This window comes from Acinonyx jubatus, chromosome D2 (assembly GCF_027475565.1).
Source record: "Acinonyx jubatus isolate Ajub_Pintada_27869175 chromosome D2, VMU_Ajub_asm_v1.0, whole genome shotgun sequence".
In the NCBI taxonomy this organism is placed as follows: Eukaryota; Metazoa; Chordata; class Mammalia; order Carnivora; family Felidae; genus Acinonyx; species Acinonyx jubatus.
The window spans coordinates 59,315,505-59,342,643 of NC_069393.1; the positions used below are offsets into that span (position 1 = coordinate 59,315,505).

The window sequence follows — 27,139 nt, forward strand, 5'->3', positions numbered from 1 at the left end:
TGGGTTCCTCCTAACACTAGGGGGAGGCCAAGAGCCTTGGGACGCCCCAACACAAGGAGAAGGAGGCGGGACCTATTGTCAAGTCACGCCTTCCCCACCTGTGACTGGCACAGACACTAGCCAATGGATGCCGGAATAGGGCGCTCCGACGCCCCGCCCTTTTGAGCGCCCCGCGGCCCCCGAGGCACCCTCTGGCCGTCTCTGCGGCGGCGACGGCCTGGGCAGACTGTGCGCGGTGCGCAGGCGCGGAGCCTAGACCTCGCTGCAGCCCCCATCGCCTCGGGGAGTCGCACCCACGGAGTCCGCCTGCTGGCGCGTCAGTGCTCTCCCTTTCGTCCACCCTCCCCGGTCCCCCCAGCGCCCTTACGCGCCCGGATGGCGGAGCTGCGGCCTAGCGGCGCCCCCGGCCCCACCGCGCCCCCGGCCCCTGGCCCTAATGCGCCCCCGGCCTTCGCCTCGCTCTTCCCCCCGGGACTGCACGCCATCTACGGAGAGTGCCGCCGCCTTTACCCTGACCAGCCGAACCCGCTCCAGGTTACCGCTATCGTCAAGTACTGGTATGCTCTGGGCCGCGGGGAGAAGGACAGGGGCGGGATGGGAAGGGTTAGAGCGCCGAGGGCGAAGTCATTTGCTGGGGAGAAGGAGGTGGAGAAGAATGGTTAAAGCACTTAGAAGGAGGGCGTCCTGCTGCGAGGGAAGGAGTTAAGGCTCAAGTTGAGAATGGGGACAAAGGGGTTAATGGAGCCAGTGGGTAGCGAAGGGTTAACGAGGGAGGATGAAGGGTTAACTAGGATTAGGAGAATAGAGTGAGTTGGGGGTGTGTGTAGGAGGGGGGGGCGACAGGAGAGAGGGAACTGTAAACGTGGTGAAAGGAGGGGGCGCCTGTAGGGGGTCATTAGTGGGCGAGGGGAAGCCGGGGGCGGGGGGCGGCTGAAGTGGGCTGGGGGAGGCGAGGCGGGGCCTGGGGAGCATAGGAGAGGGCTTTGGAGGAGTGCGGCTGGCGGAGCTCAGAGGGCTCGAGACTGCACAGGGTAGGGGCGGCTCTGGGAACCCCGGCTCTCCCGTAGGTTAAGAGGGGGAGCAAGTTTCGAGAGTTGCGTTGGTGAAGAGAGGAGGAGGAGGAGGTCTCTTTTGATACCTTCCCAGTGAGCTCAGACGTCAGATCGGTGCCGTGCTTTCGCGTTTGAAGTTTCACGGAGCAAGTTTTCTCGATAAACTTTCTGCTTACTCGGCACGGTTCTCTTTCTTCAAGCAGAGCTGCCTCTGGCTCTGCAGCCGCTTTGCTTTAGGACATTGACTGGAACAGAGGCAGGATCCGGGAGAGCCATGGTTTGGGATTGAAGGGGACCACAGTAAAAAATGAAAACCTGGGACGCTGACACGGAGGAAAGAAGTGCAGTTAAGATGTTAAGAGGAGCTTCCTGTCCACAAACTTCAGGATTTAGGCTGTAGTCTCTAAGGGAAGCAGAGAGTAACCCTCAAGTGGCTCTGTTAAGATCAGACCTGTATACAGAAGGGCTGCCCTTGGGGTAGGAATGGTCCTTTCTTGTTTCCCATTCCTGTTTGCAACCTTCTCTTTCTGCAGCCTCTGGGCAAAACAGGTGTTACAGGGACTCCGACAAAGAGCCTGTCTTCATGGTCTTTCTGGACCAAATTGACTGAGGAATTGGTTGAATCTGTCCAGAACCGCATTCATGCATTGTGTTAGATGATCCCCTTCATTGAGTCCTGAAAGACTGTCTCTTCAGGAAGCAGCTTGGAATGTGGCCAACGGGGCAGGTAGACCCAAAGGGGAAGGTTGATAGAATGGATGTCTTTGCTGGTTACCTCTCCCTTTAGGGCTGAGTCTTCTCCAGGATAACCTCTTAACTTCATCTGGAGGTGGCAGAAACTAGACTGGCTAGGGCTGAGGCCAGTTCCGTGTGTCAGTAGGAGGATGTAAAGAGGCTGACAGCATGGAGTGACCTGGAGTCACTACAGTCCTGCAACTGCCTTGTGGGGTGTAGTTAGGTGTTCAAGGAAGTAAGTTCAAGGAAGAGCATCAAGGGATTCTCTGGGTCCTTGGATAACATCTTTTTCTAAGTGCAAAATGTGATTATTTTCTATATACTCATCTGTTTCCCATCAGGTTTATGAGTAAGAACAGAACACTCTGTGCTTGGGACAAGGTTAATTTTGTCTGACTCTTGGTTATTCCCTGCAGTTATAGTTTTAAGATAAAGCCTCATTACGTGATATCCTCTGAGAGACTTGGCCAGAAAGAGGGCTGCAGGGGTGTGGCAGATAGAGTATGGAACTGCAGATACCCTTTTCTACTTGTTGCTGGATGGACCTAGGCTGAAGAAGGAGCAAGACTGGGAATTTGCAGCAGGAAACCCAAGCAGATACGGAGCCTGTAGGCACTCCCATCTGTTCTGGGGTTCTGCAACTACCATGTGGTTCTTCTCGGGATAGCTACCCTTTTGTTTCCTCCTTTCCCTAGCAAACTTTTCTGTATCCAACTGGTTGTGGAAATAGTCTCATGATTTGGCCAAATCACAGTTAAGGGAAGACACAGAGATTTGTCCCCTTTCCTGATCCACTCAGTTCATATTCTTAGCTATTTGTAGCAACTCTCTTACAAGTTCTATAAATAACTCAGCATTTCCTAGCAGAGAATAGGGATTTCTATAAAGGCAAATAATACCCTGACAAAGGAGGATGAAACCAGACCTACTAGTTTTAAATAGTATTTAAATTGCATGATACTGGCACACGTGCTGGGATTACATGTAACATGTATTTTATTTGATCATTAGTGTTCCTTCAGCATATGATCCCAATTGCAAAGTGCACTCCATCAATGTCCCAGGGGCAGGCAGAGTTTTTGCAGTCTGTGAAACAGTCAGATGTCCAAGGCAGCTCAAATGCAGAGTGTTTGTGGGCTAAATGCAGACTTCCTTCCGCTGATGGTTCCATTTAGTCTGTTTCTCAAGTCTACCAAGTTTCCCTATTCATTCTGAAGAAACATAGGACTTTTTTTTTTTTTTTTTTTAAAGAGCACTAATTGCTCTACTAAAGGAATAAAGGAATAAACCCTTATGGAATTAAATCCTCAGAGTGAGATAATGACTGAATCTCTTCCTCAGCTGCTTCTCTGTTGGAATTATGGGGGAAGTTTAATGTGGTCCTCAGAGGCCCCAAATCATTTAATATTCTAGCTCTACCTTTGAGGCAACAGTCTCCTAGGATCATCTTCCAAATGCAGGCACTCACAAGGCTCAGCCTGGCCTGCTGCGGTTCTCTGTGCAGAGCTGGGCTAGCCTAAGTTTGGCCTTTGTCACTTGCATGATAAAAGACCAGCTTTGGTCTGTGGGGTGCAGGCTGGGGTCTAGAAGCATTGGGTTTGTTTAGAACAAACTGTAATTAACATAGGGCACAATATAGTCTTTCAGGAATTAGCTGTCTAAGAGGCAGGAGTGGAGCTGAGCCTCTGCTTCCAGGAACAATGCCCATTGGGGATGCTCAGGATGGTCTTTCAACAGAAGCCAATTGATTGACTAATGCACCTCTTGCTTTGAAGCTTGGCATGTTTACAGGCGCCATGGAAGAGAGATAATCCCTTCCAATCCCGTTTGGGATTGGTAATTTGAAACAGGAGCAATCAAAAGGGACAACCACCCACTCTGTTTTATTTCTAAAAGAGTTCCTGCATATAGGGGACAGGAGAAGGGAGCCTCTTGTGCTTATGGAATCGGGCAGTTTCTAGCTGCCCATCCCTTGGTCTTATCCCAGAGAGGTATGGCCTCCTTTTAGTTACCTTTCATCCCAGGTTCCTCCACGATGGGGTCTTTAGATTTGTAAGGCATAACTGCTTAGCTTCACATTGTCTGCTTTCAGACTCACACTGACTCCCTTGTGTTTTGTGTTTTGCAGGTTGGGCGGCCCAGACCCCTTGGACTATGTTAGCATGTACAGGAACGTGGGGAGCCCTTCTGCCAATATCCCTGAACACTGGCACTACATCAGCTTTGGCCTGAGCGATCTCTATGGTGACAGCAGAGTCCATGAGTGAGTGTGTGACACCCGCCCACCCTCCACCTGTCTGTTTCTTAGCCTTGAGCCTTATTTCTGGGGTTTTCCTCAGCAGGGATGATAATGTCATACTTCTGTGAAGTTGGCATTTTTCAGGTGGAACCTCTGGGTTTCTGCCCTCTGCTTGTATCTGCATATGCCAGAGTGATCCACGTCAGCACCTGAGTTCTGCTCATCTGGTGTGGGACAGTGTTGATGATGAGCAAGTGTTCCAAAACCATCAGATTTTTCTAAGCTTGTTTTGGTGTTTGAGCCCAGAGGACAGTCAGCATAGCTATGACCCAGAATTTGAGTTGATGCTTTTAGGTCTACTTGTTTTATTCCCTCTAGCTTATTATGAAGAATTTTAAACATAAAGCAAAGTTGAAAGAATTTTATAGTGAACACACAAATACCCACCACCTAGATTCTGCAATTAACATTTTACCTACTTGCTTTATTATGAATATATCCATCTCTATCCTTCTGTTGATCTTATCTACTCCTTGTCTACTTCCTTTTAACCTGTGGTTGTCTGTACTCAGATTATTTATAGTACATTTTTTATTCTAGTGTAGTCTAGTCCCATTTTCTGCCCTGTACATTTCTGCCCTGTACATTTCTGTACACACCTACCTCCCCCACTTCCCTCTATAACCACTGAATTTAAACAATTTTTAATATTAAGTTAAACATCAACTTAGTGTTAAGTCCGCTAAAAAAATAAGTTACATTAACAATAATGAAAGCTAACATTTATTAAGTATTGATGATGAGCCAGGTATTCTTCTCTTCACTTTGTATATATAAACTAATTTTATTTTCAACACAGTCATGTAATACTGGTAGATGCTCATATATGCCCCATTTTATGGATCAGGAAACTGAGACACAAAGAGAATCTATAACTTGCTTAAGGTCACGCAGCTTAGAAGTGGTGGAGCAGGATTCTAATGTAGGCATTTTGGCTCCAGAGTTCATACTCTTTTTAAAAAAAAAAAAATTTGTTTTAAGTTTATTTCGAGGGAGAGAGCGCACAAGCAGGGAAGGGTCAGAGAGGAGAGACAGAATCCCAAACAGGCTCTGTGCCATCAGCTCAGAGCCTAATATGGGGCTTGAACCCATGAACCATGAGATCATGACCTGAGCCAAGATCACGAGTCAGATGCTTAACCGACTGTGCCACCCCGGCACCCATCCAGAGTTCATATTCTTAATGACTATGCTCTCCCATTTCTTAAACAATTATATCATGTACTCCAGTAAGTTACTGTCTATAATTAAAACAAATTTTTTTTTTGTTTCCATCTACACTTTTTCATGGGAAGGATTCTTTTCTTCAATTCAAATGTTTTCTTGGGCACCTGGGTGGCTCATCAGCTAAGCATCTGACTTTGGCTCAGGTCATGATCTCACGGTTCATGAGTTGAGCCCCGCATCTGGTGAGCACAAGCCCTGCTTCTCTGCTTCGGGCAAGCTTGAGCCCCACTTTCGGTGAGCCCTGCTTCTCTCTCCTTCTCTCTCTCTTTGCCCCTCATTGGTTTCTCTCTCCCTCCCTCTCTCCCTGTCCCTTGCTCATTTGTGCCCTCTCTCTCAAAACAAACAAACAAATAAATAAGTGTTTTCCTTCTCTTCCCCCTTGTTAGCATGGTTAATCAAGAGCTGATTCTATTTCTATTATATAGCCTCTCCTGTTTTTTTGTTTCTTGTCCCCTTTTGCCTCCTATACTATCATTTTGGTATCTTGGTGACGACTACTTAGCATGTGTAGGTTGAAAGACTAGCAGGGTTCTTCCTGCCCTGCCTCAGCATAAGAGGCTGGTTCTGGAGATGATCATGGTATCATGATGAAGAAGATGATAATAATTTTTTTTTTTCTTTTTGTAGTTCTTACTAGCTTCTTTATCATTGCATCAAATACTTTACAATCTTACCAGGTCCTTTTGTTATCTCCGTTTTATAGATGAGAAAACGGAGTCACTTAGGGGTAAATGAATTGCCTAAAATAAAAGAACTAGGATTCACTTGAGCTGTCTTGAGTCCAAAGTCTGAGCTCTTAACCACTGGGCTACTTTACCTCTATGATCACAGGTCCAATCCAACTTCCTCTTCTCTCTTGTTAAGCTGGGGGCGCAGGCCTCATCTCCTTACTGATCACATGTCGAGAGCAATGCCTGGGCCTGCCTTTACAGCCTTCCAAACAGATCCATTGCAATGTCAGCAGAAGGCTTTGGGAACAGTGAATTAATCTTGCCTGAATGGGGACCCTGCATTACAGTATTAATAATGGAGATAAAATAGCAAACAGATGTGGGGAGTAAAGGCACTATGCTGGACTTTAATGTATATTTTTAATAAGCACCTGCAGAGTGCAGTCAGCCTGTACCTTTTTGTTGACAGATTTATTCCAGTCAAAGGAATATCATTTCCTATTTGGGTTAAAGCTTCTTACACTCTATCTGCTTATCAGGTATGGGTCCAAGGCCTAAAGTGACAAGAAGAACATAATTGAGAAAGCTCCATATTTCACAGGGGGCAACCTCTGAATTTTAAAGACGGCCTTCCTTACTGTTTTTTCATGTTTGAAAGTACCCCTTTATATGTGTACAATTTCTGTCTGATAAAACACTTTGATACTTGTATGTCATTTATGACAATAGTGAGATCTCCATTTGGGCTGTATCTCACCACTGGAATCTAGTGTTTTCTGATATTATGTCCTACGTCTAGAAGGACATGGAAGGCGTGTTCTTGGATATTTACCCAGTTCTGGTCTATGTTACAGAAGTCAAAAGTACCTTTGTAATTGGCCTTGTGCTGGTGTGACTGGTCTCTTCTCGATCCTGGTAAGTTTCTTAAAGAAAAGTTTGCTTTTCCAAACATTTCATGTGGCAAGGCCTCTTTGAAACAGATTTAAAAATTCTTATTTAATTTAGTGTTTGAAGTTGAGGTTAGAAAGGTGAGTGTTCTATCATCCAGTTTAAATGCTAAGAAATGTTGAATTGGAATTATGGCAAATGAGTCTCTGGTAATGCTCTTCTCCCACTGTCTTTTCTCTTTCCATTCAGTGAAAAAAGGGCCAAAGCATTGGTTCATTTATTCAGCATACATTCGTCAAGCACCTATTTTGTACCAGACGCAGAACATCCTAATAGGTGTCTGAGGGATAAAATGCCAAGACGTAATTTCTATCTTAAGGAGGTCATGTTCTAGAGGGGAGATGAATATAAAGAGAGGCTTATAGTACTGGGTAATAAATGCTGTAATCCATGGCTGAAGAACATGACCTGGGAGCAGAGTAGAGGGTGTGACTTTTGGTCAAGCTGCTGGATTGGAAGAAGCTCCCGGGAGGAGGTGAAGTTTGAGAGGCACCTGCAAGCTGCAGGCCAGTAGGAACGGCACAGGGGGAATCTGCAGCCTGACACTCCAGGGTGCCAGCACTCACTGTCAGGATTGAGGGGACTTTAAAAATCTTCTGGCCCAGTGTTTCCCATACTTCTAGTGCTGCCTTCATGATTTTTGCCATGTAGTAAGATCATCAATTCTATGTTCTCTTTAACTCCCCTTTTGGAGTGCCTGGCTGGTTCAGTGGGAGGAACGTGATATTCTTGATGTTGTGGTCATGGGTTCAAGCCCCACGTTGGGCATAGAGCTCACTAAAAATCAACAAACTAACTAACTGACTCTCCCCTTTTAAAAACTATTATAAATATATTTTTAAAAGTTTAGTATATATTAAATATATATTTAAAAGTTCAGTCATGGGGTGCCTGGGTGGCTCGGTTGGTTAAGCGTCCGACTTCAGCTCAGGTCATGATCTCGCGGTCCGTGAGTTCGAGCCCCGCGTCGGGCTCTGTGCTGACCGCTCAGAGCCTGGAGCCTGTTTCGGATTCTGTGTCTCCCTCTCTCTCTGACCCTCCCCCATTCATGCTCTGTCTCTCTCTGTCTCAAAAATAAATAAACGTTAAAAAAAATTTTTTTAAATAAATAAATAAATAGAAGTTCAGTCACTACCATGTATGGAAACCAGTATCACTTGCCATAATTTAAAGGTAACTATAGAAATAAATGCAGTGATAACAAAGCAATATTATTAAATTCTGATTTAGTACTGTGGCCTGTCACAGAAGATTCTAAATCTGAGGCCAGCTTTCTTTTTTTTTTTTTTTAAGTTTTTTTTAATGTTTATTTATTTTTGAGAGAGAGATTGACAGAGTGTGAGCAAGGGAGGGGCAGAGAGAGAGGGAGAGACAGAATCTGAAGCAGGCTTCAGGCTCTGAGCTGTCAGCGCAGAGCCTGGTGCGGGGCTTAAACTCACAAACTGTGAGATCGTGACCTGAGCCGAAGTCGGATGCTCAACCGACTGAGCCACCCAGGTGCCCCGGCCAGCATTCTCTTTGTTCAAGAGATAAGCAAGTATGAGAGAGGTATTAAAAAGATACACTAACACCAAATAAAGCCTGGCCCTAGACATGATTAGAAAAATTGAAAGTGAATTGTAAAGGGAACTTAAAAAAAAAAAATGATTCAGTACTATTATTATTATTTTTTAAATTATTTTAATGTTTATTTATTTTTGAGAGAGAGAGACAGACAGAGCGCAAGCAAGGGAGGGCAGGGAGAGAGGGAGACACAGAATTCAAAGCAGGCTTCAGGCTCTGAGCTGTCAGCACAGAGTCTGATGTGGGGCTTGAACTCACGAACTGTGAGATCATGACCTGCGCCAAAGTCAGACGCTTAACCAACTGAGCCACCAGGTGCCCCTGATTCAGTACTATTATTGTCACAGACAAATAGGAAACACTGATCTAGTCCATGTCCCTTAATTGTAAGTGGAGGAAATACAGCAGGCTGCTAAAGACCATACAGCAACCAAATGAGAGTGGCAGGGTCTCCCAGTGTCCCCACTCTCCTAAGCTCTCTTTCATGAGTGGGAAGAAAGGAATGCACGGATATTGTTTGTTTTTAACCTAATAACATAAGCAAACTTCTTTTTTTTTTTTTTTAGCTTTTACTATATTCCAGGTTAGTGCTAAATTCTTTTTGTAAAGTTATCCCTTTATGTAATCCCTATAGTAATTCTATGACACAAGGAATTCTTATTACATCTTGCTTATAGATACAGACATTTAGGCTTAGTGAACTTACTGCATTGGTGGTAAATTAGAAGCCATGTTTAATGATCCCACAGCTTGTATTCTGAACCACTATGCTGTATTGCCTTTGCGTTTTATCTTATTTTATTTAATTATTTAATTATTCATTCATTTATTTATTTATTTTTAAATATTTATTTAAAAAATATTTATTTATTTTTGGGAGAGCACAAGTGGAGGAGGGGCAGAGAGAGGGGGATAGAGGATCCCAAGTGGGCTCCATGGCAACAGGCTGACATTAGCGAGCCCAAAGTAGGGCTGGAACCCACGAACTGTGAGATCATGACCTGAGCCAAAGTCGGATGCTCAACTGACTGAGCTACCCAGGCGTCCCTGTCTTTCCATTTTAATGAGTTACTGGCATTTATTAAATGCCTACAGCGTGCCTCCTCCCATTAAGATCTTCCCTTCTCACAGCTTGTTGAGGATAGGGACAAGCAGAAGTCCAGGGGTCCCTTGCATTTCTTCTTGCTCCTAGCAGGCTTGCTTTGGGAGCAGGAGGGGACCCCCACCCTGGTAGCCCTAAAAGGAGTGAAGAGCAAGCTGGTTGCATGAGCCCTGAGATGGCCAGGTTCTTTCCCTCTTCACATTCACCAAAGGAAACAGGACAAGAGAGCACTTGTTTGAATTAAAAGGCTCTTAAGAGACTCTTTCTGAAGTTGGAGAGATGGAACAAGTTCCAGCTCCGGGCAGCCACGGGCAAGAATGGAGTGCTTTTCTAGGAACCCCAAAGGCTCCCCTCAGCTGACTTTAGCGGCCGGGATTGTTGTGTTGCTCTTCCCTTGGGCTGGGGAGGTGTGAGCGTCAGCTGCCAAGTGCTTGTTGGAAGCTTCCAGCTCTGGCCCTTCCCTTTGTGGCCAGCAGCTACGTACTGGAACGTGAAGATTTGCAGGGCTGTGGAAGAGGTGGCTTCAGCACCACTCTCTGTGGGGATTTCTAGCTGCCCTGGTGCTTCCAGCAGCCCTAGCTGGACCCAAGCGACAGGCGGCCTAACCAGGGTGCAAGAGGCTGGCCAGTTGCACAGTGTATTTGTGATCTCAGGCCGATTTCCCTGGTGGGATTCCACTGAGCAGGTCATCTGCTGTACATGTTGGCTGGTTCCAAAGACAGCCTCTGTGTGGTGTTGGCCCACAGGCTGGCCGCTCCACAGGCTAGAGCCTCACCTCTACCGCCCATGGTCGATCTGGGCCCTGCCCCACAAACGCTGGCTTCTTGGTGGGTATGTCTGGAGTTTGGAGTTGTTCTTGCTCCCCTTGAGGCTGGAACTGCTGTTGCCCGGCTTTCTGTGGCTGCCCCTGCTGGGTTGGTAGAGGACCTCCTTTTCCCTTCAGGTTCCCTTCAGGTTGGGCTCTGTACCGAATGAGTTATTTATTAAAATACTGGATACAGATTAATTTTTCCACTTGTTGTTTTGTGTGGCCTTGGTCCCCTGCAGTTGGGAAATGCTAATTTTCCCTCCTTAAAGCTGGGTTTGCAGGAACTTTTTAATGTGTCATTTCATCCCCTGGGGTTTCCAGTGGAAATCCTGCCTTTGCCATAACACACCTGTCCTGGGAGCGTGGTCCGTCCTCTGATCAGGCCTTTGCTTTCTTCCCAGAGCTCTCGAGAAACTGACAACCGGAATCCCTTCTGTAAGCCACCCACAGATGGCAGGCCCTGGCCCTCCTCCTGGCTGGCACAGCAGGCTGAGGAAATGCTCTGCAGGCTCATGGCAGGGCAGGCCTCCCTGAAGCTTTGGTCCCCTCAGCCTTTCATCCCAGAGGCGTTAAGTTTTGGGAGGACCGTGTGAAATGGTGGTGCTCTCTGCTAAGGGCAGAAGGTCTGGACTACCTAGAGAAAGTGGGGTGCCATTGGTCCTTGCCCAGAGAGTAACGGCCAGCAGCAGGGCTAGAATTCTTGAAGCTGAAACCACCACTTTGGGTTGGATTTCAGGGCCCAGATCTCCGAGTTTTGAAATGTTGAGAATTCTGTTTCTTTTGTAACTTCAGGAAGACCTAAGGAAGTGTGGGGCTCCCAGCAGATCTGTGTGGGTATGTGGCCTGAAAAAGCATTTCATTTGCAGTGTGGATCATCTCTTCCTTCATGGGGTAAGGATTCCAGATATTTCAGTTCAGACAGTTGAGACAATTCGGATAGCGGACAGTTGGGAAGAGGTTCCTTGAGCTGGCCCAGTCAAACTCACTTTAAAAAGTTTGAGCAGCCTGATTATCAGGAGTGACTGCCACTCACAGCGACACTGGGCTGGTCAGCACTGGAAGATTTCCTTCTCTTTCCACAGAGAGAAACAAAGACTTGGAAGCCTTTATGGGTTTTACATGCTTGGATCTCTCAGTCCCAGGAATCTTCCCTGTTCAGCCTGCCCTCCTAGTCTCCCATCTTCCACACATGAGGCTTTTTCCATATAGATTGCTGGTCCTTGCACCGGCCGTGTTCCGGGTCTCAGTTTGCCAGCGTTTGCCTTGCCCAGAATTCTGACTCAGAGCTCATGACTCTGGACTTAATCTTTGATTCCTCAATTCATTCTTCCATCCTGCCTCTGAGGTATCCCATTCAGCTACCTTTTCTATTTCAGTAGTGTAGTTCTGACGTCGGGTCCCAAGGTATGTGTGCAATGTGACCTTGTCCTCTCTGACCCGAGCTCCACAGGCATGGTCTCCTCGCACGGCATGTACCTTTGTAGCTTACTGCCCTGCTTGCCGAGCTTTCTGACACAGAGCCTGGAGCTGCACAGCACACATCCCAGGCAAAACTATCTCGAGGGTCCGGTACAGACAGAACATTTGGGAAGGTGATGTGTTTGGAGAGGGGTGGGGGGACAATGAGAAGTTACACCTACCTTCTGTCCTCAAAACACCCAACATCTGCTTGATAAAAGGGGCCGAGACCCTGGGAAAGAAGAAGACAATGAGGTTTGGGGCTGGGAGCAGTGTTTTTGGCTTTGCCTGATTTCTGTGGCTTTGAGGCTGCCTCCCCTCACCCTGTGAACTTCAGCGCTTTGAGAAACTCAACATATGTAATAATAATTGTAAGCACTTTAGTTCTCACTATGTGCAAGGCACTGTTCTAATTTCTTTCTCTCAGCAGCTCTGTGGGATAGGAATTGATATCTTTTTTGTAAGGAAACTGAGGCACAGAAATGTTAAGGAACTTGTGTACCCAGCCAGTGAATGCTGGAACTGGGCCGTAAACCCAGGCAGTCTGGCTCCAGCAGGCCTCACCCGTCCCTTCCTCTACTTGCACAGGGGCAGAGTGGGGGGCAGCTGTTACAGTTGTGCACCTAAGTTCAAAAGTATCTTGGCTTAATGGAGTGTGAATAGTTAAGCAGGAAGTGCTTTGTAGCAGAAATGTTGAACTGGACGTTGAAGCAACTTTGTAGAGAAGAAAGAGTCCTGCTGGGTAATGGCAAGAGGGTAAAACTAGAGGGTAGGTGACAGGATCCTGTGTCATCTCTCCAGTCAGGGCCTCTGCTGCCTTAGTGTAGTCATTTTTAGTAAGTTGCCAGGAAAAGTCTGCAACTCTTAAAAGCACAAAGGTGATGCTTCCAGCTTGGGTGTCAAGTTCACATGGTCATGCTTCTTCAGTGGCCAGGGATGTGCCCAGCATTCCATCAGCCCGGAGTGTGTCCTGACCAGGATGTGTGGTGGGGTCTCTGATCATTCTCTCTGGGGAGGGAGGGCGTGTGGAAATGAACACTTCAAAGTTGGGAGTGCCTACACCGTCTGGCTGGGGCGTCTGCAGTGCTAATCTGGGAAGGATATTTTTTCTGATATAAAGGTGTCTTTTCACCCTGGAGAGGATATTTTTTTTTCCTCTGTCCTTATATTAATGCAAATTAGTGTATTACTTTAAAAAACACTTTAATTTCTGTAATTAATTAATTATCTTATTGTGGTAAAATGTATATAACATAGAATTTACCATTTTAGCCATTTTAAAAATTTTATTAAAAAAAAACTTTAGGGGCATCTAGGTGGCTCAGTGGATTGAGCGTTCAACTTCGGCTCATGTCCTGATCTCATGGTTTGTGGGATTAAACCTCGCTGACAGCACAGAGCCTGCTTGGGATTCTCTTTCTCCCTCTCTCTCTGCTCCCTGCCCAAAATAAACATTCAAAAAATTTTGTTTAATTATTTTTAAAAATCTTAACTCTAGTATAGTTAACATACAGAGTTATATTAGTTTCAGGTGTACAACATAGTGATTCAATAATTTTGTACATTACTCAGTGCTCATCATGATAAATATACTCTTAATCTCCTTTACCTACTTCACTCACCCCCCCTCCCTCCCCCCCACCCCCCGTCTAGTAACCATCAGTTCTCTATAGTTAAGAGTCTGTTTTTTGGTCTTTTTCTTTGTTCATTTGTTTTGTTTCTTAATTTCCACCTATGAATGAAATGTAATGATTTTTTTAAATCAATGGACTTTATATTCTAGAGCAGCTTTAGCCTTAACAGAAAATTGAACAATGGGACAAAGAGTTCCCATACACACCTTTACTTTACTTTGTTTGTAGTTTCCCCTGTTATTAACATCATGCATTAGTGCAATACATTTGTTATAATCGATGAACCAATACTGATACATTATTTTTAACTGATGTCCACAGTTTACATTAGGGTTCACTCTTTGTGTTATACAGTTTTATAAGTTTTTTTAAAATATTTTTTTAATGTTTATTTATTCTTGAGACACACACACACACACACACACACACACACACACACACACACGGAGTGTGAGAGTTGGGGGAGGGACACAGAGAGAGAGAGGGAGACACAGAATCTGAAGTAGGCTCCAGGCTCTGAGCTGTCAGCACAGAGCCCGACGCAGGGCTCGAAATCACCAGCGGTGAGATCATGACCTGAGCCAAAGTCGGACGCTGAACTGACTGGGCCACCCAGGTGCCCCCAGGTTTGTAAGTTTTGACAAATACATGTCCTGACAAATACCATTACAGTATCATGCAGAATAGTTTCACTGCCCTAAAAATGTGCTGTTTTTTGCCTATTCATCCCTCCCTCCCTCTCCCCAAGCCTCTGGTGACTACTAATTATTTTGCCGTGTTGCCTTTTCCAAAATGTCACATAGTTGGAATCATACAAAACATAGCCTTTTCAGACTGACTTTTTTTTTTTTTACAAGCAATATGCATTTAAGGTTCCTTGAAGTCTTTTTGTGGCTTGCTCATTTCCTTTTATCACTGAATAATGTTTCATTGTGTGTGTATGTACTACAATTTATTTATTATTGAAGGACATCTTGATTGTTTCCAGTTTTTGGCAATTTTGAATGAAGCTGCCATAAGCATTTATATGCAGGTTTTTGTGTGGACATGTTTTCAACTCATTTGAGTAAAGTTACTGGATCATATGGTAAGACTGTATTTAATTTTGTAAGAAACAGCAAAACTGTCTTCCAACGTAGCTGTACCATTTTGCATCCCTACCAGCAGCGAATAATAGTTCCTCTTATTCTGTGTGCTCACCAGCATTTGGTATTGTCAGTGTTTTGGATTTTAGCCATTCTAATCGGGGTGGATTGGTATCTCATTGTTGTATTAGTTTGCAATTCCCCGATGACATACGATGTTGAGCATCTTTCCATCTGCTTATCTGCCATCTGTATCTCTGCTTTGGTGACTTGGTTTCTGTTCCTAACGTCCTCCCACTCCCCACTTCACCCCCAAACACACAAACCCTTTTTCTCACATTATGGGTTCAGACAGTGGGGCTAATCATGTTTTTGGCATGTTTGCCCTTTGGTCACTTCTCAAGCTATTAAGTAAGTTAGTTCCCCTGAGTAGATGCTGAGTCCACATCAGAATTCCTCCATCTCTATTGGTACTAACTGGGGCTAGCTCGTAAATTCTGTACCTTTTCCCTGATCATGGCGTCTTCCATAAAATCTGTAGCTGGTACTGGGACCCATAGTCTCAAGACCAAGGTTCAAGATTGATTGTGCCTTCCAGTACAGATGATAGAAGGACTTGTGAGCAAACTTTCCACTCTAGGTCCTGGTGAGTTTCTTCTTGCTTTAGATGAGAAATTAATACAGCAGGCTCCTTGAGGTCCCACCCAGACCTCAAACTCTCCATCTTAATTGAACCAGCATTGAGAAGACTTTCCAAAATCCAAAACTTTCCTGGCCTGTACCTCTCTTGTTCCATCCATCATTGTTGTTACTTTTTAGTTATAAGTTTGCTTTTTTCACTCATAAAGACAGTTGAACCATTTTACCCAAAATGTTGGAAATTAGAGAAGGGAGGAGAAAAAAGTATTCCTAATCCTCTCACCTTTTGTCTGTGATCCTATATCTATCTTCATGGTGATTTCCATAAGTAATTCGTGATGAGTGTTGCTGTCCCAGGTGTGTGTAGGGCTTCTGTCTTTTTCGAGTCCCCTCAGTTTGGGAGTTAACGTCTTTCAGAGCTTCCCCACTGCATGGCTAATGCTCTTTTCGAAATTCAAATTTCGAAATTCAGCCCACAGCTGCTAGGGTTTCCAAATTCTGAAAACAGCACATTTGTTTGGGAAGATGGTTCCTACCCATTGTCATGTTGCATTAACTACATTCTCCTCGTTCTTGGCCCCCTGCCCCCCTGCTTTAGCTGATTGACTTCTCACAGGTATAAAGAGCAGTTTCCATAGTAAATGTGCTGTGCTGGCTACCCACCTCTCAGTTAATACCTAGTCCCTTAAATACAAATCACCATGCTTGGTGGTGGTAGCCCTGAGGATGTATGTTGTTCCAGCTGTTGTTTTCCCTTTAGAAACGTGATCGGTGATTAGATCTGGTGATCACCATCACCCGGAAATGGACACCATGAGTCTCCTTATTTCTCCCTTTCTTGGGTGTGTGGATACAGAAGACTGAGATGGCTTACAGAGTGCCCCAGGCTCCTCGTACCCAATGTGCACAGAAGTTTCATAGGTATAAGCACAAGTATAAGCACAAAGGATGAGATCCTTTTCAGGTAATTGCCTGAAATAAATGGGCTATCATTTAGGGCTTGTGAGGCTTTCTGCCAGACACAGGAATCAAATAATTGAACAATAGTAGATCTCTCCTGGCACTGGGTCTCCCATTGATAGGTGGGGACACTTGATTCCCATTCAGCATTAATCACTGGCCTGTTTGGAGGCCAGCCATTCATTTGTTACAGAGATAGTCACTGCTTGGGCAATTCTGGGCATGAGGTATATATTAATGGCAGCATACTCTTTGTCTGGTCTTCACGGAGCCTCCAGTCTTTTTGGCTGAAGAGTCCTTGAACTGGAAAACATTATGGGCAGGTGGGCCTGATACAGCCTCGGAGCCTTAGGTCATCACACGGAACCTCTTTGCCTTCTTTTCTGCAGTCCCTGCCTTGAAGCCTGGTAGAAGGCTTTTCTCAAGCAGGAGTCCTGAGACTCAGAAACATGGCGAGGCCTGTGTTTGGGGCTAGACCAGTTAGTTGCCCATTTGTTGGGGAGAAAGTGGGTTCATAGCAACTTCTGAGAGGGACGTGTTCCACTGGACTCCAGGCTCTATATTAGTGTGTTAGTAAAAGATAGTGGCCTTCAAAGCTCCCTTTCCTTCCTACTCCCTTCCATGTTACTCAGGCTTCTTGAGGCTCCGGTTATAGAACCGGCTTTGCCACAAGAAGGCCAGTCAAGGAGATGCTTTTGTTTTTCCAGGGCTGACCGCCCTGTGATGCCTGGGGGCACTTGGAGCCCTGCCTCTGACCACTGGTTTTCCTTACTCTGATCTCAGGCCTTTTAACATGAGGTCAGGAGCTCAGGAGCCATGCCTGTGGGGAGGGGTAACTACTAGAGAATGGGGCCTGGCCCAGGCTCTCCATCTGATCCCAGGGGGTCAAGCCAGCTGGCTGCACTTTCTGCTTGTGATGGATTTGACTCCTAAATGCTTCTGAAAAGCCGGTTGGTTAGAGGAGAAAGTGTAGTGAAAACTGACAGCCAACGATGCTGTGGCTTGCCCTAACCCCTTCTCCTTTCTGCTCTAGCTTTTCCAATATATCAGGTTGCAGGCATCCTGGATTCTTGCCCTCCTGGAGCCAGTCTGACAGTTTTTCATTCCCGTGGCCAGGGTTTTGTGCAGAGAAAAGGCCCAGAAGGAAGGCACTAGCTGCACGTGGAGCCTTTGGGTTTGGAGCTTTGAAGGAACATTGCTGATATGGATCCCTTAGTTCTGTGCTAGCTCTGTGGCTGAGGGCAGTTGTCCATAGCATCTTACTCATATCACTCCCCTGCTCAGAACCATCCATTGGCTTCCCACTGGTAACTTTGGGGTTTCTCTGGCTGTCGAGAAAGCATTCTCACATTGGAGGTGAAGAATTCTCTCGGTTCAGCATCAAGCCTGAGCATTTAGCTCTTTCAGGAGGATTCCTTCGGTCTGGACCCTTATTCCTCTAAGAGGGGAGATAATCCAAGTGTACAGCATTTTCATAGAGTCAGAGCGTTCCTTTGAGAGGAGGGGTGTGATTTTGGTAAAAATATCTGAACTTTGCTTTATCGGGGTGATGGAGTACCTCCAGCATCTAGCACAATGCTTGGGACATGATAAACCTTTAATTGATTTCTGGACCTGTTTAGTGCACATTATCTAAATGTGTGGTGCTCTGTGACATGCCGAGAGTACCATGGGAGTAAGAAGGCAATGTTTCTGTGCTCATGGATCTTACATTCTTATAGGAAAAACATGTAAAAGATTTATATAGGTTTAGATAATGCAGGTGCTGTGTTGAAAATACAGCAGGGGTGATGTGCTAGGGAGCACCTGAGTGGAAGTAGGAGCTGAGGTGGGTGGAGAGGGTATGTTTAGTAGGGAACCAGTGGTGGTTTCCCTGAAGATATAACATTTGAACTCAATGACAAAGTGGTAACCAGGGCTGTCACATTATTCAAGTCCACGGGCACCATTCATATTATTCTGTGCACTTGGTGCTCCTTGGAGTTGTACAATGCTCTGGTCATTCTACCATGTGAAAATTGTAGGCAGTGAAAATAGCTAGAGCAAAGACCCTGAGGCGGGAGGGACCTTGAGGTGTTTAAGGAACTAAAACAAACAAACAAACAAACAAACAAACAAAAAAAACCCACAAAAAAACAAAAAAAAACCCACCCGCCAGTATGTCTGGGACTTGGTAAGAGAGGACAATGGAGCATGATGAGGTTGGAGAGTTTGAAGGCAATGTAAAGAATGTGACATTCAACAAATTATCTGTCGACGCGAGGGAAGTCAAGGGATGATGTGATGAGGGGAAGCAGGAGTATGGTTTTAGGAAACTTTTCCAGTAGTGTGGGACCTCAGCACCAGTAGGAAAGCATGGGAACAGAGTCGAGTGATGTGTTTTATTTCCCTAAAAAGGAAACAGCAGCAAAAGTGGCTCAAAGGAAATGCCACTAAGTCATTTTGATAGTGACTGAGAGGAGGGCTCATTGCTTTTTTAATACTGTCTTATCTTGCATGTTGTTGAATGTCTCAGCCTTATTATCTCTTTGGATGGCAATGGGAATATGATTACCATTTAGCATTTGCTCAGCTGTGACATAATGTACCCATGTACAGAGCTCAAAAAGTACAATCCTTGCCCTTGGGGAACTGAGATGCTGAAAAGATTTGTTTCTTCCCATTATCCTCTTTCAGATGTCTTGATCTTCTGGGGCGGCTGGCTTCCCAAGGTCCTGGAGGATAGTGGGTGGACAAAGGCCCTTGGGCAGAATGCTCTGGCCCTTGGGTCTGTAAGAAGTCCCGAGCTGTACATGTGTATGCAGGTGGCATCTTGCTTACCATATCAGACTGGTATTGCCACCGTTGGCCTAGCCTGTCTCCCCCCACCCCCCCCCCCCCGCACCCCGTCCTTCTCCTCCTTCTTTTTTGTTTATTTATTTAAGCAACCTCTACACCCAACATGGGTCTCAAACTCATGACCCGGAGATCAAGAGCTGCATGCTCTATCGACTGAACCAGCTAGGTGCCCCATCATTTCTTATTTTTAAAAAATGTTTATTGATTTACTTTGAGCAAGAGAGAGAGAGAGAGAATGAGTGAGCAGGGAAGGGCAGAGAGGGCAAGAGAATCCCAAGCAGGCTCCATGTTCAGCTTGGAGCCCAACTTGGGGCTTGATCTCATGAATCATGAGATCATGACCTGAACCGAAGTCAAGAGTTGGAGGCTCAACCAACTGAGCCACCCAGGCGCCCCCCCCTTATCTATTCTTCTTATTTTTTTTTTTTAAATGTTTATTTTTGAGAGAGACAGAGACAGAATGTGAGTGGGTTGGGACAGAGAGAGAGGGAGACACAGAATCTGAAACAGGCTCCAGGCTCTGAGCTGTCAGCACAGAGCCCGACGTGGGGCTCAAACTCACAAGCTGCGAGATCGTGACCTGAGCTGAAGTCGGACGCTTAACTGACTGAGCCACCCAGGCGCCCCAATCTATTCTTATTTTTAAAAAGGTTTTGTACAGATGTTGTTTAAGCCAAAGCCAAGAGTGGGAGATATTGTAATGATGCCAAGAAACCCAAGCACTAGGCTCTTCATTGGCCCAGAATTCTTATACAGCACCAGCTGGCTTGGAGACCAACCTTTTGGTTTCTTGCTGGTAGTTGGGAGTAGAGGGGAGAATGTATAGTAGGTCTCCACTAAGCGAAGCTGAACTGTGAGCTTCACCACCTTGCAGAAAAGGTGCTGCTCTTGGCTTGGTGTTTTTCCTTTTTAAAAATTATTTTATTTTATTCAAAAATCGTTCCTGGGGCATCGGGGTCGCTCAGTGGGTTGAGTGTCTGATATTTTGCTTTGGCTCAGGTCATAATATCACGGTTCGTGGGATTGAGCCCCACATCGGGCTCTGTGCTGAGTGTGGAGCCTGCTTAGGATTCTCTCTTTCCTGCTCTCTCTGCCCCTCCCCTGCACATGACTGCTTTCTCTCTCTCTCTCAAAATAAATAAACAAATAAACATAAAAATTTTTTCCAGTTTAATGGGGATATAGTTGACATACAGCAACTGTGTAAGTTTAGAGTGTATAGCGTAATGACTTCACTTACATATTTTATGAAATGATTATCACAGTAAGTTTAATTAACATTCATTATCTTATATGGAGAAAGAAAGAAAAGAAAAGAAAAGAAAAGAAAAGAAAGAAAGAAAGAAAGAAAGAAAGAAAGAAAGAAAGAAAGAAAGAAAGAAAGAAAGAAATGTATATGTGTTTGTGTGTGTATGCATGTGATAAGATCTCATAGGATTTATTCTCTTGGTGACTTTCACATCGGGGCGTCCGGCTGGCTCAGTCGGTTACAGCATGTGACTGTTTTTATTTTTTTAATTTTTTTAATGTTTATTTATTTTTGAGAAAGAGAGAGACAAGGGGAAGGGGAAGAGAGAGGGGGAGCCACAGAATCTGAAGCAGGCTCCAGGCTTCGAGCTGTCAGCACAGAGCCCAATGCGGGGCCTCAACCCGTGAACCATGAGATCATGCTCTGAGCTAAAGTCAGATGCTTAACCAACTGAGCCAACGAGGCGTCCCAAGAGCATGTGATTCTTTTTATTTTCTTTATTTTTAATATAATTTATTGTCAAAATTGGCTTCTGTACAACACCCAGTAAGAGCATGTGATTCTTGATCTCGGTGTCATGAGTTCAAGCCCCATGTTGGAGCTAAGCATGAAGCTTACTTTAAAAAATTAAAAAAAATTTTTTAATGTTTATTTATTTTGAGAGAGAGAGAGAGGCAGAGTGTGAACAGGAGAGGAAGAGAGGGAGACACAGAATCCAAAACGGGCTCCAGGCTCTGAGCTATCAGCACAGAGGCCGACGCGGGGCTTGAACCCAGGAGCCATGAGATCATGACCTGAGCCGAAGTTGGACGCTCAACTGACTGGGCCACCCAGGCTCCCCCCACCGCCCCAAAATTTTTTAAATATACCATATAGCAGTGCTAACTACAGGCATCATGTTGTATATTACATCCCTGGGACTTACCTTGTAACTGGAAGTTTGTACCTTTTGACTGCCTGGTGTTTTTCTTAGACTCAGTGTCTCAGTCTGGGGAAGCTCTTTGTTCACTGAAAGCCTGGGATAGAGTTAAATGCCCTAAGTGTTGAGAGCCAGGTGAACTCGGCTGGTTTCTCAGCTGAATCAGTCCTGTGAGCTACTGTTTTTAAACTTGAGGAATGCTTTGGGAATGTGGTCCTTGGCTCCCAGCAAGGGATCTCAGGAAACATCTACTTGAGTGAGGCAAATGCATTCCATGAATCTGGTTGGGTGCCGTGTAGTGGAAAGAGCATCTACTACTCAGAGTTAAAACTCTGAGGCCGCTGCCCTGCCCCGTGGCCTCATCAGACTCCCAGCTCGGTGTGAGAATGCAGTCTTGGCGGGTGTTATTTTGCCCTTCCCTCCCCCCTTCCTTCCTTCCTTCCTTCCTTCCTTCCTTCCTTCCTTCCTTCCTTCTTTCTCTCCTCCTTCTACCCTTCTCCCTTCCTCCCTTTCTTTTCTTATGATTATACAAAATTACTATAATATAGCTGGAAGTTTTTAAAAAAATCTTAGCTATGTCAAAATATTACCATAAAACATATTTCAAAAGAAGTGTACAAAGTTTCACTACCCAGTATAATATTTGTGTAAGTCACCAAACACGATTTTAGAACAGCTAATGAAGTATCTGTAAATGTGAATTGTTCAAAAATAAAAATGTCACCTTTGCAAATGTTTAGGTCCAAGATTGGGAAGTTGGGCAAAGCTGGACGACATGGGCAGTCCTTGAAGGATGCAGCTGATTAAATTCCAGAGCCTAGAAGTTGGGAACCTAGAGTCATCTGTTGACGTTTTAAGGGAGAAATGATATGCAGAGACTGCTTCTAGTGAGCACTAAACAAAGGAAGGATGAATACTAGCTTCTCTGGGAGGCGGGGGGCCCTGGCCAGGTGCTGGACACTGGACCATCCCATTTTAAGCGTCCTAACTGCCCTTTGAAGCAAGTGTCCTTATCCCAGTTTAGTAGCTCAGGAAATGGGGGCATGTGGAACTTAACTTGCCCAAGGAGCAGCGAGGGAGTAGTGGACTGGGCTTGTGTTAGCTCAGGCATCTTCCTCCGCCAATATTCTTGCCCACATTGCTGGACTCATCTCTGGCATCTTACTGGATGCTGGAGTAGTATAATTTTGTGTAATTTTCACCCTAAGTCTACTCTGGGACCTCCAAAGGGTCCAGGGAGATCAAGACTAAGAATTTCTGACATCTACCTTCCTCACTTCCCGCTTCCTGATCACTGTTGGCAGGCTCACCACTCTGCCTAAGCCCTTCAGCCCATAACCTTGGGTGAGCATTTCCCTCCTTACCCCTTACTTACCATTCTAAATATTATAAAACTTTGCCTCTTTTCTCAGATTCAATGTAGTTAGTAAACCTTTGTTTGGTCTCAGTGTGTGCATGTCACCAGTAGTCAGTCATCCGATGTCTTTTGCCACCTACTAAGTACCCAGCATTGGTCTGTGTTCAGTGTGTGTCACTTTGGGGGACTACAAAGACGTAGAAGAATGGCAGGACTCCACAGTATAATGTGAGAGACCCTTGCTTAAAATGTAAGGGAGACCACACAAAGAATTGTATTAGAGATACAACAGTGCTTTGAGAGAACATAGTGTGGGAAAAAAGAGCATAGTTTCACTTAAAGACATGGTAATTGAGAAGGGCTTTGACAAGAGGACTTGGGAAGATAAGCCTGGACTGGAAGGGCCTTCCAGGGTGGGAGGTCAACAGTAGTCATGGGATCATGTGTTTGGGACATGGGGGTTGCTGGGTGTCACGGCGTAGTGTTGGTAATGGTATGGACCTAGGAGCAGAAAGGCTGCTCAGTGTCAGAAATGCTGCACGACACCTGTGGCCTGCGTCATTTTCTTGACCTACCAGTTTGGTGACCCTGCACAAAACGGTGGATGAAGTTAGCCACACATGATAACATGATACAGTCTTGGACACGCACGCACTCACGCACACACACACTTGGATCCTAGTCATGATGCCTTCTTTCCTTATTGCTCATAGACCAACTTCTGAAATCTCTTATTCTCGGACTCCTAAACCCAAGCAAATGATATGGATTTCCTCCAGTATGGGTTATTTGAGGGGAGAAAAGAAAACAAGCAATATGCGTCAAGATGTTTGCCAAAGCACAAAAGAGTGCAGCTTTGGAAGCAACCGCCTGTCCTACAAGAAAGCCATGGTCAAGTAAAGGAGCATATATAATTTCCTCTTTTGTAGTATATGATAGTTCTCCTTTCATAATAGGGAAAATGATTTCCAATATGAAAAATCTGTCCACGTTTGTGAACCAAGAAAATAGTAATTCTTTATTGTCTGAGTGTGTAGTGATTGGCTTGGTTGCCACTCTCCTAGCGCTGAAGGGACCAGAGGAGGGATTGAGATTTGAGAACCTGCAAAGAAAGAATTGTGTAGGGTGTTCCTCTTCAGAGTGACCTTTAGCAGTGACCTTCTATCGAGGGAGATTGCCAGCCCTAGGCAGTCGTGCGAGAGTGAGCCCTGGCCTCTCTCCCCTGCCTCCCTCTAATTTCCTGTCAGAGCTCCCACTGACTGAACCCAATCGGAAGCCAGAGGGCTTAGGAGCCCCACACAGGTCAATTTCACAAGGCAGAGAGCAAGGTGAGTATATTGGTTTTCTATGCATAACAAATTATCATAAACTCAGCAGCTTACAACAACACACGTTACCTCACGTCTCCTTTGGGTTAGGAGTCCAGGCGTAGCTTAGCTCAGTGTTCTGTTTCAGATTTCACAAGGCTGAAATCATGGTATCAGCTGGGCTGCATTCACATCTGAGGCCCCACTGGGGAGGGATCTACTTCCAAACTCCCTCAGGTTATTGGCAGAACACCTTTTCTTATAGCTATAGGGGTTACAGAAGCTTCTTTAAAGCCAACAACAGAGATAGCGACTGCTAGCAAAACATAGTCTTATATAATGTAACATCCTCATGGGCATGATAACCCATCACCTGGCCATATTCTGTTGGTTAGAAGCAGGTCACAGGTCCTGTTGTCATTCAGGGAGAGGGGATTCCACAAAGGCATGAGTACCAGGAGGCAGAGATCACAGGCGCCACCTCAGGATCCATCTGCTATAATGAGGATGGATCTGGACGGGCAAACAAAATATTCAGCTCAGACACCTGGTACAGAGAAGGTGATTAACACCTGATCCTTCCTGAAGGTTGGCAGAGGGCAGAGAAGAAGGGAACAACCTGTGTGGAGTCTCGAAGGCAAGGAGGTCATTAGGGTATCCAGATATCTGCCATTCCATTCATTAGGCTTGGTGCTTAGAGTGTTCGGCAGAAGAGGTGGATGGGACCCAGGTCATTGTGAGGTTTGGGGAGAGGTCTGGACTTTCTCCTGAAGATTTAGTGGGGGGAGTTTTAGAGGATTTTTAAGCAGCTGGGAGATACATTCCCTTTGGGGAATATCAGAGCAAATAACTAAGGAGGGCAAGAAGCAGATCAGTGAGTGTTAGGGACATCCAGGGGAAGAATGCAGAAGGCCAACCTATGGTATTGCAGCTAGGATGGAGAGAAGAGGATTGATTTGAGCTGCTGAGGAGGAAGGACAACTTGGTGACAACTTGGTGACTGCTTGTCTGGCTATGCAGGGGAATGAGGCAGGACTGGACGATGACACTCAGGATTCTGGCTTCATGGCTGTATCAGTTTCCTATTGCTAGTGGCTTAAAGACACATTTATGATCTCACAGTTATGGAGGCCAGAAGTCTGACATGGGTCTCACCGGGTTAAAGTCAAGATGTCAGTTGGGCTGCATTCCATTCTGGAGGCTGAAGGGAGAACCCATTTCCTTCCCTTTTCCATCTTCCAGAAGCCACATTCATTCCTTGGTTCATGCCCCTTCCTCCATCTTCATGGCTAGGAAGGGTAGGCCAAGTCCTCATACCACACCTGTCTGCCTATTCTTCCACATCTTCTATCTCTCATCTTTTCTTTGAAGGACTCATGTGCTTAGATTGAGCTAACCTACGTAATCCAGAATAATCTTCCCATCTCAAGATCCTTAACTTAATCACATCTGCAAAGTCCTTTTTGCCATGTAAGGTAACAAATACAGGTTCCAGGGATTAGAATGTGGACATCTTTGGGGAGCCATTATATAGACTACCATGACAGTACTCTTTTTCAGTTAGGGAAAGATGGAGAAGGACCAGGTTTGGGAAGATACTGAGTTCAGATTTGCATATATTGAGTTGGAGGTGTTAGAGTCTGCTCCTTTGTTTGGGGATAGATTTGGGAATCTTTAACAGAGGCATGGTGCCCGAAGCCACTTTGTGTGGTTACCTGCAGAGATTGTGTGTGGTAAGGAGATGGCAGAAACTGCAGGAAGTGGGGCTTTGGCTTCTGTCCTTTTTTCACTTACAGAGTTCCCTAGGGGACGGGTGAAGACCATGCACAGAGAAATGCTCACATTCTGTTTTCCCTGAGGAAGTGCTTTCCAATGGTGCCCTCCTTTTGCCAAGCAAATCTATATTCTCTGCATGTGTATAAGGGACAGAGCAGTGGCTAATTCCAGGGTATCATGAGGTTTGGGGCAGCACTGAGGACTTTGGAGCAAATTGACTTTTGAGAAACTTGGTGCTCTAAGCAAGTGCCAGAGTTTGGATGAGAGGCCCTTGAATTTATTTGGCATGCTCTGGGAGGCAGAGGTGAAGAGGTAGTCTCCTTGCAGAGCCCCAGAGCTACTGGAGGTCTTTGGTTGAGGTCTTTCTGTAATCTCTGCGTCCAGCTGGGACTAAGGCTAGGCTTTGCCCTGTGCCTGTTAGAGATATGCATGGGGGGTGTATGTGGCCTTGGAGGGAAGCCACCAAAGGAAAAGGTCTGTAGGTCTGTTCCCAGGGATAGGAGGATTTAAAGGCTCCATTCTTCTGGGAGAGAATATCCAACCCAGAAAGGCTGGGAACTAAGTTTAATTTCCAACAAGAAGGGCTGGTTAGAAGGGAAGACCAACGAGGGAGTAGGGAAAGAGGAAGGGGGAAGAAGAGATAAGAGAAGACTTTGTAGGGATGAAGTGACATCACTCCTGGTTCTGAAATTGGACTGGCCTGGCCTCCTGTGCCCTATGTTTCCTGAGGCAAATAGTCTACTCTTCCTTTTCTTTTGATAACAATATTGAGCTTGAGACTGAGCCACAGTCCCTAGACCTGCCTTTAGAGGTACCACCTTCTCAAGGCGGAGCCTTCACAGCTGCCTTAGCTGGCCTGCCATTCCTTGCTTCAGATACCAATGGCGTATCCAAGCCACCACCAGGGAAAGGGTGCACTGCCCACGGGCCTCTCCTGTCATATCATGAATGTCCAATATATACACTCAGCGAACAGATTCTATGAGAAGTCTGGCAGATAACAGTAGTAATAAGACACAGCCCTGTCCCTGTGGGGTTTACAGTCTAGACCAGAGATTATAACAGCAGAAAATGTGGAAAATGCAAAGACTTTGAAAAAGAAAAGTTGACTGTGGTAGCCACTATAATAATTTTATTGTATTTTCTTTTTCACAAACATACACACATACATATATTTTATGTATTTTTACATAAAATTTTTACATAAAATTGTGTGTGTATGCACAAATACATATATTAAAAGTTTTTTTTAGTGTTTATTTTTGAGAGAGAGAGAGATAGAGTGCGAGCAGGGGAGAGGCAAAGAGAGAGGGAGACACAGAATCTGAAGCAGGCTCCAGGTTCTGAGCTGTCAGCACAGAGCCTGATGCAGGGCTCGAACTCACAAACCAAGAGATCGTGATCTGAGCCGAAGTCAGATGCTTAACCTATTGAGCCACCCAGATGCCCCCCAAAGTATATATTTTTAATGTTTGTTTATTTTTGGGAGAGCATAAGCAGGGGAGTGGCAGA

General features: G+C 45.4%; 1 protein-coding gene across 4 annotated transcripts in view; it reads left to right on the plus strand.

Moving 5' to 3' along the window:
• The first annotated feature begins 171 nt into the window (after window positions 1-171).
• Window positions 172-27,139, plus strand: part of SUFU (SUFU negative regulator of hedgehog signaling) — a 122,859-nt gene continuing 95,891 nt past the window's right edge. The window contains exons 1-2 of one of the 4 annotated variants that reach the window (XM_027062956.2): window positions 172-557; window positions 3,916-4,050. In XM_027062956.2, coding sequence (XP_026918757.1) covers window positions 376-557; window positions 3,916-4,050 — 317 coding nt within the window. In that variant the 5' untranslated portion in view covers window positions 172-375. The remainder of the gene's footprint in view (window positions 558-3,915; window positions 4,051-27,139) is intronic. The other 3 variants (XM_027062957.2, XM_027062954.2, XM_027062955.2) reach the window with 3 other exon arrangements.